The sequence below is a fragment of the Eurytemora carolleeae genome, unplaced genomic scaffold (genome assembly GCF_000591075.1).
Source record: "Eurytemora carolleeae unplaced genomic scaffold, Eaff_2.0 scaffold434, whole genome shotgun sequence".
Lineage (NCBI taxonomy): Eukaryota > Metazoa > Arthropoda > Copepoda > Calanoida > Temoridae > Eurytemora > Eurytemora carolleeae.
In genome coordinates this window covers 43,381-53,733 of record NW_019396707.1, presented here as the reverse complement: position 1 = coordinate 53,733, position 10,353 = coordinate 43,381, and the positions used below count along the sequence as shown (strand labels likewise).

The 10,353-nt window shown below is 34.4% G+C and overlaps 1 protein-coding gene across 3 annotated transcripts in view; it reads right to left on the bottom strand.

Annotated features, from left to right (window-relative positions):
• Positions 1 to 1,985: 1,985 nt before the first annotated feature.
• Positions 1,986 to 10,353, bottom strand: part of LOC111707629 (cyclin G) — a 32,981-nt gene continuing 24,613 nt past the window's right edge. For all 3 annotated transcript variants that reach the window (XM_023480760.1, XM_023480762.1, XM_023480763.1), the window contains exons 2-13: positions 10,183 to 10,252; positions 9,800 to 9,867; positions 9,118 to 9,184; positions 8,352 to 8,578; positions 8,180 to 8,248; positions 7,789 to 7,905; positions 6,807 to 6,947; positions 6,386 to 6,467; positions 6,148 to 6,290; positions 5,384 to 5,499; positions 5,001 to 5,112; positions 1,986 to 4,890 (exon numbers count right to left, since the gene is read on the bottom strand). In XM_023480760.1, coding sequence (XP_023336528.1) covers positions 4,852 to 4,890; positions 5,001 to 5,112; positions 5,384 to 5,499; positions 6,148 to 6,290; positions 6,386 to 6,467; positions 6,807 to 6,947; positions 7,789 to 7,905; positions 8,180 to 8,248; positions 8,352 to 8,573 — 1,041 coding nt within the window. In that variant the 5' untranslated portion in view covers positions 8,574 to 8,578; positions 9,118 to 9,184; positions 9,800 to 9,867; positions 10,183 to 10,252 and the 3' untranslated portion in view covers positions 1,986 to 4,851. The remainder of the gene's footprint in view (positions 4,891 to 5,000; positions 5,113 to 5,383; positions 5,500 to 6,147; positions 6,291 to 6,385; positions 6,468 to 6,806; positions 6,948 to 7,788; positions 7,906 to 8,179; positions 8,249 to 8,351; positions 8,579 to 9,117; positions 9,185 to 9,799; positions 9,868 to 10,182; positions 10,253 to 10,353) is intronic.

Sequence of the window (10,353 nt, the reverse complement as noted above, 5' to 3'; positions counted from 1 at the left end):
CCCAAAAAATGTAATTAATTTTGGAACTTTGTGTGAAACTTAAATCTAGAAAACGTCGCGTCGAGCTAAATATCTAGAAATTTCAGTTTAACTAAAGGTCAAAAATATGATCAAGTTATTCATCCTAAAATAATTGTCAAAGAGACATTTTAACATCAACTTCACACCAAAACACACAAAAAAACAAATTACTTAGAATCAGATAATTTCAATTCGTGAAGAATGAATTATGAAAATGGGTGAAAAAAAATTAAAGGAGGGGGGCCGGGGTGTCTGAAACTGTATACTAGGACGGACGCATAAGAATTGTCTCTTGATGACATGATTTTTAATATCGATTAACTTAAAAAGTATTTGTAGAATCATTAACGAACTATATAGGTTTAAATAAGGCCTAAAAAGATCTTTTTATAATATACTAATTTTAAATAACTTACGATCTCAGTAATTAATTCTCCAAAAATTCAAGTAATTTGTCACAAATCTAGCGAACTAGTAGCAACAAGTTTTTTGTCCAGTTGTCGGCTAGCGCAATTTAATAGATAATACCGCGTAGTGTTACTAAAGTAGGAATGCCCATATATTTGTCGTCTTCAATAAACTTTACATATTTATTGATTTTTTCAAATTCTTAACACAAATCAGGTTTCGTGGAATAATGTATTTTTGTAATTCGAATTGATGCATTTTGAACTGGCGACCAGGAGAATTTGAATATCTGATTATTGCTTTAAAAATAAATATTTTCATTTATGTACATATTTTGATTTTTTTTTAAATTCAAAATTTTTCAATTGTTTCTGAAATTTAACGGACAACGCCGGGCACTTCCGCTACATCTAGTATTCTGTATTTCAGGAGATCATGTTTATATTCTGTATTTCTGGAGTTCCTGATTGTATTCTGTATTTAAGGAGAACCTGAATATATTCTGTATTTCAGGAACCTAAATATATTCTACATTCCAGAGACCTGATTATATTCTTCAGGAGAACACGAAAATATTCTTTATTTCAGGAGAAGACGAATATATTCTAGGTACTTCAGGAGAACATGAAAATATTCTGTACTTCAGGAGAACACGAAAATATTCTGTACTTCAGGAGAACACGAAAATATTCTGTACTTCAGGAGAACACGAAAGTATTCTGTACTTCAGGAGAACACGAACATATTCTGTACATCAGGAGAACACGAATATATAATGTGTTTCAGGAGAACATGAAAATATTGTGTACTTCAGGAGAACACGAAAATATTCTGTACTTCAGGAGACCACGAAAATATTCTGTACTTCAGGAGAACACGACAATATTCTGTACTTGAGGAGAAGACGAATCTATTGTGTTTCAGGAGAACACGAAAATATTGTATACTTCAGGAGAAAACGAAAATATTGTGTACTTCAGGAGAACACGAAAATATTCTGTACTTCAGGAGAACACGAAAATATTCTGTACTTCAGGAGAACACGAAAATATTCTGTACTTCAGGAGGATCTCAATACATTCAGCGTTATAGGAGAACATATATTTTTTTTCAGAAATATTGTAATCAAACTTAAATAACTTTAATAGTATAACTGTAGTGTACATGAACAAAAATAAAGTTTTTTTTTGTTATGATCAATTATTTTCAATTAATTTATCATTGAATAAAAAATTAAGAATAAGATTTTAACTTACTTTTAGGAACACATTTCACTTTAAGCTTAAAGACTCATCCTTTCACAATCTCGAGATTTTCTTAAAGTTTTCAGCCAATCTTATATCTTCAACCGACAAGTTAATTGTATCTTTGCAGTCTTCCTAACAAACTTCTACATCAATTAAAAAGGTTAACTGGAATTTAGGTTAGCTCAGAGAAAATCCAACCTTGATTATGCACTCTTAGATCTAAATTTTTGTTTATTAGGCTTCGACAGTGACAAACTATGCCCGTTCTTAAACAAATCTAGCAATAAATAACTCTCACCTTAATCAAAGTTTGTTTTAGAAATGTGTATTTTAAGATCCAATTACTATTACGAACAATTATTTCACAAAAATTGAGTCGAATTTTTTGTTAAAGGAAATATACAATTGTGGAGCGGTTGGTCGATGGACAAATACATGAACATAATTATAGAATAGGGAATGAAATATAGATTATACATACTCGTATATGTAAACTGTTAAGAAATAAAGAAATAAATAAAACTGTCAGATTAATCAAAGGATGAATGTATATCCACTGGTTTGCGCTGTGTATGTACTCTGTACAATATAATTTCCTTATCATCTAGATTGCAATACTTCCTCATTTTATATCAGGGTTTTCTCTTTGAAAGACTTTTAGAACCCAGAAAACCTAATTTCTCGGTCAGCTGTAAGGGTTGAGGGGTAGGGCAAGTTGAGAGGTCGCCCCCTAACCTGTCCTAACCATCAACCCATATCACAGAGCTACAGTGGGATAAGCATGAGTTCCTGAGTTACAAGGTCTCCAATGCTTTACAATATAGAATCCACCTCGGTCACAAGTTTTATACAGAATAAATGAAGAATCTGACAACAAAAATAAAGATCAGAATGAAAAAAAAATTTACGAATTTGGCATTTTAGTCTGTATGAATTCGTTTTTTTAAATATATCTTGTTTTGAACGACGCGCGTGTAACGCAGTACACGGCATGCCATGAATAAACCGGTTATGTGGGAATATAAACACAAACACTAATTCCATTTTCAACATATATACTAAACATGCGCTCCTTTCAATGCTCTTTTCACAAACAAGATTTAAGATAAGTTCATTCAAATTAATTGATTAAAATCTGGAGTCGTTTGTGAACAGAGCAGGACTAGTAATTTACAATAAAAATCTGTCAAAGTGAACTTGTTAATTAATTCCGTTCCGATCCGTTCCGAATTCATCATTATATAAATAAACCATTCCTATATCGGAATCCAATCTTCCAAAGAACCAATCGATCTTCCGAGATGTCTTCCGATCCAAGCTTTGTGGATTTTCCGACATCCTTCCGATCGTTCTCACAGCTCGGTTCAACTTCCGATCAATTCTACGACTGAATGATGATTCCCCAAATATTGGATCATAATCAGCACCCCCCGGACCTCAAGTCCCTCAACACCCCCTTCTCCTCAAGCAAATCCACGGATCGGAACGGAATCTAAAGTCTGCTTCATTACATACCCACTGACAGCCAAATGAGAACTGGCGATGCGGCACACCTCGGCGCTCGATATTTTCCATTCGGCCGCCGAATTGTGTCGCTATCGTCGGTCTAGACGGGGTAACCAATTCGGTAACCTTACATTCAATCATTTACTCAGGACACGCCTCTCAGTCTCAGTTTCCCAAAGAAAGGGGAATAATGGCGCGCAATTTCATGCACTCCTGTTTTTTTGCTTTTTTGAGATCGGTTTAAAATTTTGCATTCTTCGGTTACCGAACGATCAGTCCTGTACATCAAGGTCCTGGTCGGTATGTACATTCTTATGTACCCATTGATAAGTACTATGTACTACAGGTAAGAAGGATGTTATGTACCAAGGTATGAACCTTGATGAGCAGGATGAACCCGTCATGATGGTGTGGGCCCGGGTGGCCTCGTATCAGACCAATATAGACCTGAACACCCGGGACCAACTTATTTGGACTAACTTGTACTTTGTTCTTCATCACAAGTATCCTAGCCAGGAACTGGCCCCTTCCTACACCCCTGCCGTAGTGTTAAGACCCCCCGCTGGAAGATAGAAACGCTCCTCTTAAGGAAGCAATGTCGGATTCAAGAATCCAAACTTGTTTTGATTTTCAGTTTTCAGTGTTAAATAAACCATGAATAATGCACGTTACTCTTTGGTTTAAAGTAAGCTAGTTTGAGTAGGCGGGGGGTGTGGCAGGGGGAAGGGGCAAGGAGTTTATCTGGCGTTAGTATAGGATAAGTCATCTCATGTACCATAGCTATTACAGGGTGAGAACTGAGATTGCAACCTGCCTCAGTAACAAAGACAGGATACCTTCTCATGCTACTTTCAGGGGCGTCAAACAGTCCCTATTTTGTCCCCTCAGGGGCATCATTTCAGCCCCAGGGGGGAGGTTCATGGATGTATATGTGTTTAAAGCCCCTGGAAGTAAATACCCCCAAATTAGCTAAAGATCTAATAATGGTTGAAGCAAAATATTAAAGGTTGAATTATTCCAAGGAAAGAAAGCCTGAATACCGCTGCAAGATCTCGCCAACCCGTCATGAGTGGGGTTAGTTTGATCCTGGAGAAATATTAATGCCATCTTCACCCTGGTTTAGACACAAGTGCTCGGAGATAAATAATGGTTAATGTGAGTATAAGATTTGAATGTGTGTATCCGAGAAGTCGTGGCATAATTCAGCCTTACATTTACTTAAATCTAATATTGATGGAAACTATATCATGTCATTTTTTTTTGTTATTTTTGTTATTTTTGAGAATTTTTGTTTTGTTTTTTACGCGTTATAGGTTTTGTTTATATAACGACCCATGCAAATTAACAAAAAAACGGATTAGGTTTGAAGCCTATAATTTTAAAAGTCAGCATGGGCCTAAATGGTTCCAAATGGGTTTTAAAAGTGTCAAATATTATTATAAAGAATAGACTCAATCAATATTCACTATATAGCATAAAGATACAATCAGGATGGAGGTTGTCTAACCCTCCAACCGTTTCATACGACGCAGTTTTCTGCGTCAACCTCACGTTTATCTTCAGAATAGTGCCGGAGGGCGGGGCAGGGGGCGGGCCTAAATATAACCAAGGTCCCCTGCCCCCCCGCTGGAATAGCCCCTCCTCCGGGGCTAAAAGGGGAAAGGAAGGTCTAATTTGTTGCAACTATCTTGGCCCAGGTCCGGGGCTCCTGAATAAAAATAAAAAATTTAATCTTTTCAATAGAAAAAGCAGGAGTATCTCCAGTTTAAATATGTTTAACTAGTTTTTTTAATTTTTAATTTATAATCAAATCTTTACCTCCATTTCCATATCGGACTCACTATCGCTACAGGCAGTTCTACAGTTGTCGCTGTCGCTCAGGCTCTCAAGGGAACACTCGCTAGCTGAACGAAACCGACCCGCAGCAGATCTGAACATTCAACAATAAATTTATTAACATTTTTTTAATTCTGCAATCTTAAAATTATAAATATTTTCATGAAAACGAATATTAGACGCATGTATTGATAGAAATATTAAAATACACGTAGGGTAGATGCTGGAACATCACAGAATTTTGACTTAAAAATCAATATTTTAATCCTAATATAACTTCCAATGTAAAATTATAAAAATAAATGCACTTTATAAGCATAGTAAAAAATTAAAGCAAAAATTTTTAGTTTAAAAATATATTTCACCTGTCTAAACTTTCTTCTGATATCCTTGGAAGAGTTGGACGAAGTTTATCCGTTGGACGAAGATGTTTTAAAGTTCGGTTGCTCAGTTTCCAAACCAACCTTTGTCGATGTGGGACCTAGATCATTCATTCATTCATTTGATCAATCATTCATACTTTCATCCTTTCATCCTTTCATTAATTCATTCATCCTGCTTTGTAAATATAATCTCTCCAAAAGTAAGTATTTGAACATTCTATATCCTAAACTGGTTTAAATTGTGACTGAATGTTTCTGCGCAATTGAATTACTCTTAGATCATCAAGCTTTAAGTAATTCAAAACATAAGAGGACCGTTCGCTCATTTAGTGTTGGGAGTCAAATTTGGATCAAATTTTTGTAAAGATGGTTTTTTCATTTTACTTGTTCGTTTACAGTTCAAAATTCTTTATCCTCTGAATCATCAAATCATTAATAATAATGATGATACTCGTAGAGCTCCCGGGCTTAGTTTTAAACAGAATGAAACCGGATACTTTAAAGAGAGATAACAGAAAAACTATAAACAATTAAATCAACTTGTGAAACTTTAGTAGCACAAGGGTAATCTGATTCATCTTCTGTGGTCTTCAGATACTTATAAGAGAGACGTTGATACTGTGCCGTAAAAATTGGTTTCTTTAATAAATTTTAATTATGTTTTTTAAAACACCGGGAAAGGGTAAAAAATAATTAAATTAAAAAATAATTTAAATGCTTCAGGTTTAAAAATGTTTAAATATTACCTGACTGTCCCCATTGTATTTGTCTAGGATTCCAAGAACCAAGGTATGAGAGATGATGAACTCCTTGGTGCTGATCCCGCAGTACTTCTGCAGTTCGGTTATGAACCCCATCAGTGCAGCGGAAACGGCTGTTTTCTCAGATCCTGAAAAATCAATCAATCATTTATTCAATTTAAGTCTTAATTTTAGCTTTAACAACTTTTTTAAATCAATGTCAAAAGAGTAAAGTTTCTATTACCTGCTATCCTTTGAAACTCTGTGCATAAGAGCGCCAATGCTAGTTCGCAGGAGCGAACCTTCATAGTTGAACTATCACACACCTAGATAGATAGATAGATAGATATATAATTGTGTCATAAATATGTTATTGTCCCATTAATATATAATTGCTGATAGCTTGGAAGGAGAGTAAAACATATGTACCTTGTATTATAGGCGCAGTAAAATATTAACAAGGGAAAAAGAGTATTTTCAATCTTCATATAATTTCAATGCCATTTCAAAACTTATTATACTTCCACCCCCCCCCCCCCCTTTTCAGTTCCTCATGAAGAAAACCAATATATGCCCGATGATGACAGCATTTATAAAAAAATTCGGTCATATTTGAATTTTTATTGAATTAAATGAATATTAAAATGTTTGACTCAATGACTCACCAGGATTTCTAGTTGATGAAGAAGATGCTGAGGAAGAGAAGGAAGAGTTGGACTGATCTCTAGACGATCAGAAGCTGCTCTACAGATTTCCCACATGGATCGTATGAAGGATAGGCAGGTGACAGGAAGAGCAGGGATAGTCTACAAAAACAATAATTGATAATTACAATAAAGAAAACTGGAAATCTAAAAATTATGTGAATCTTAATCTCTTCTTGACCTGACGTTTTCTTATAGATTAAAAAGAATTGAGCTCATATTGTTCATTTATAAGTTTTTAGCTATGATTAATGTCATCATTTGATGAATAAATCAATGATCAAATGTTGATAATTAGAAGCCCAGGGACAATTGCTCTATTATTACTCGAATACTAATAACACAATAAGAAATGAATATAAGAAAACCTTTCTCTTTTCAGAATCAGAAATCTGTAGTATTTAATATTGCAAGAATTCAAGCATAAGTAAACATTTTTACACATATTTGTTACCCCCCCCCCCCTCTCTGATTTCTTAAAATGTTGAATAACTTGAAATTGCCTAGATCAGCTGAACTAACCAACAGGTTTAAAAACTGGACCCGAATAGGAACTCAGATTCCAGCTCGAGGTTAAAATAAAGTTTCTAACCCCCCCCCCCCCATGTTAAAAAAAATCCGATTATCAGTCAAATAAAAACCAAGGTATGAGAAATGTAACAAAAAGATAAGCATACGTTTGAATTCTGCAAAAATGAAGCGGAAAATTCTCAGAAACAATTTGAACAATCAACATGAGACGTAATACGTAGAAGCGAGTCTGTTTCAAATTTTGATTTTAACAAGAAATAAATTTCGAATAAGATTTTTTTAATTACGATTATATATTGAACGCAGCTATCATTATTTTTGTGTATACCAAATAATTATCTTCATCTGAACATACAGAATATATCTCATTTAGTTAAGAATTCTTTCAATAATAAAGATATCGTGATTGCACCTGGTCGCCTAGTTTAGCTGCCAGTATCCCCTCCATCCTGGTGAGGTCGGACGCGGAGCACCTGCTCTGTGAAATGTTGACCAGGGTCTGAGGGTCAGGAACACTACAACCGAACTCCTGCAAATCAATCAATAACAAACTCAGCTGATCAATCAATCACTACATCAGCAATTAGTCAACCGATCACCATTATTTTGTTTACCCATTTTAATTTGACCCAATCAGAAACTTGTTTAAGAACAAACAATAACCAAGATACAAAAAATCTAAAAATTATAAATCTCGAAAATCCTGTTTACAGCCTGTCTTTTAACTGTTTGTTTACAGTTCTAATACGTCTCAGTGGAATGTAAACATCTTCAACGTTTAACAACTATTTTTATTTCCTTACCATCTTGTATTGATTACAGGCCAGATGAAAGGCTGCGACGGCTATACACGAAAGATGTTTCGGCTGCGCCTGAACAAACAGACACATGTTCACTTTTTTTCTGTTTACATCTTAAGATGTTTATATTAAAATATATAATATCAAAATATTTAGATATTTGATGAGGGTTTACCTTCATTTTGGCCAAGAAGGTGTCGATGTTAGCAGTTGCAGTGTGGAACACGTCAGTTGGGAGTTCGAACCACACCTTCAGGCATCTCAGGACATGGGCGGACCCGTCCCGCATCCCTGGAGAGATGCCTTGGTGGGGCAGGGCCAGAGGACCACGCCCAACCAGTTCTCCTTCCTCAGCTAGCAGTTTGTCCAGCTGACCGAGTAACGGATGAACCTCCATACTACCTACAAGAATTTAAATGAGCATTGTTCTGAAATTCTAACCAAAAATTGCGGAATTTATTGTTCGTTTTTCGCAGATTTTAACTGGAGCTAATTCATAAATCATGATTTTATCAGCAGGTTCCCACCAGACCAAGAACCATGAGAAATTCTTTTATTCTTCTGCCATTTGTAATTTGTAAATATACGATCATTATATTTGATTACATTTCATTGAAACAGTAACTGGAAAGAGTGTAATTTAAGAATTGATTTTTTGTACATTACGGAGACATAAAGAAATGTAACATCATACAATTTGCGCTGAGCTGAAAAAATCTATTCCATCTGATATGCGACTAAATGCCGTCAGTTTCAAGATTATTTAATAATATGAAAATATTTTAAAATTCGTAAAATACTGTTCAAGTGACCATGGTCTAAAATTAAATTTAAATAATTCTAATCAATTTAATCTAGCTCAACAGCATAATTTCTATCAAATAATTGTATTTTCTGATTTTTTCCACTATATATTGGCGACCACTGCACTGTATACTTACTTAAAGTGGAGGTCAAAGTAAGTGAGGGAAAGAATGAGGGCTCTTGCCTCAATCAGGCCAACCCGGCCTAAATAATAAATAAAACAATTAGAACGGATAATTACAGAATTATGAGGGATAATTACAGGGAAATTATGATGGATTTATATGAATAAATAAACAGTTGCGCTTCATGAAAATCAAAACGTATTTAAAACATAAAAAAAAAACGAAGGAAATAGAAGGAAATAATACATTTTAAGTTTTAAAATGCTAAATTGAAAAAAATAAGATTTTGAGTCGCAAATAAATTACTTTGACTTTTGAGGGAAGAAGAGGAAAAATTACAAACTTTTGTAAAAAAAAAACAGGGGCGGATACGGGATTTAAGTGATTTTCTTGACTTAGAAGACTCAAAAGAGTCAAAATTAAGGACTACAGACTAAAAAACTAGATTTTTAACTTTTCACACATTATAGTTTAAGACAGATATTTTTCCGTTTTTGCACTAGGGTTTCTTTCCCTTAAGCATGCTATTGAGAAGGTATTCTGACAATAGGAACAAAAAATTCCAAATTCAGTGGGGGGCCGAATGTCCCCCCGCCACCCCCTTGTATCCGCCCCTGAAAAAAAATAACACCCCCCCCCCTCGGTCCGTTATCCAAAGGCTATAAATCCCGAGGACTGTTAACAATTTTAATACCTGAACTAAGGTTTAGAACATGATGAAGGCGTTGCAGTCTAAATTACAAGGAGGGGGAGGAGGGGTTTCTGAAAATAAAATAATAAATATTTAAAAATTTTGAATTTTTTATTTGTACTTTTGTTCAAATCTAACTTTAAGGACGTTTTAAAAATCATGTGATGAAAGAGTTAAATGAAAAAGACTATTTCACAACCCATTATGGAAAACTAATAAACTGTTAAACTTGTTTTTAAAAACTAATAATAGAAGATTAAAAAAATCTTAATAAACCATTAATAGTTCAGTTTAGTGAGATACTCCGCAATCTAATTTTTTTGAAATATTTTAATTATTGTTAAAATTTGTTTCGCTTTTCCTTATTTAATTTATGAGGTTTTTACCTGAAGATAGTAGTGTACAGAGGGTATGTTGACATATAGACAGGTACGAGTCCCCCAGTCTATTACAACCCTGAAACAAAGACGACTTTTTAAACATGGACAACGGCATACTTTTATAATACATTGAGAGTTAACCGTTTAGCCACTTTTAGACAAAGATTTTGTTTAAAA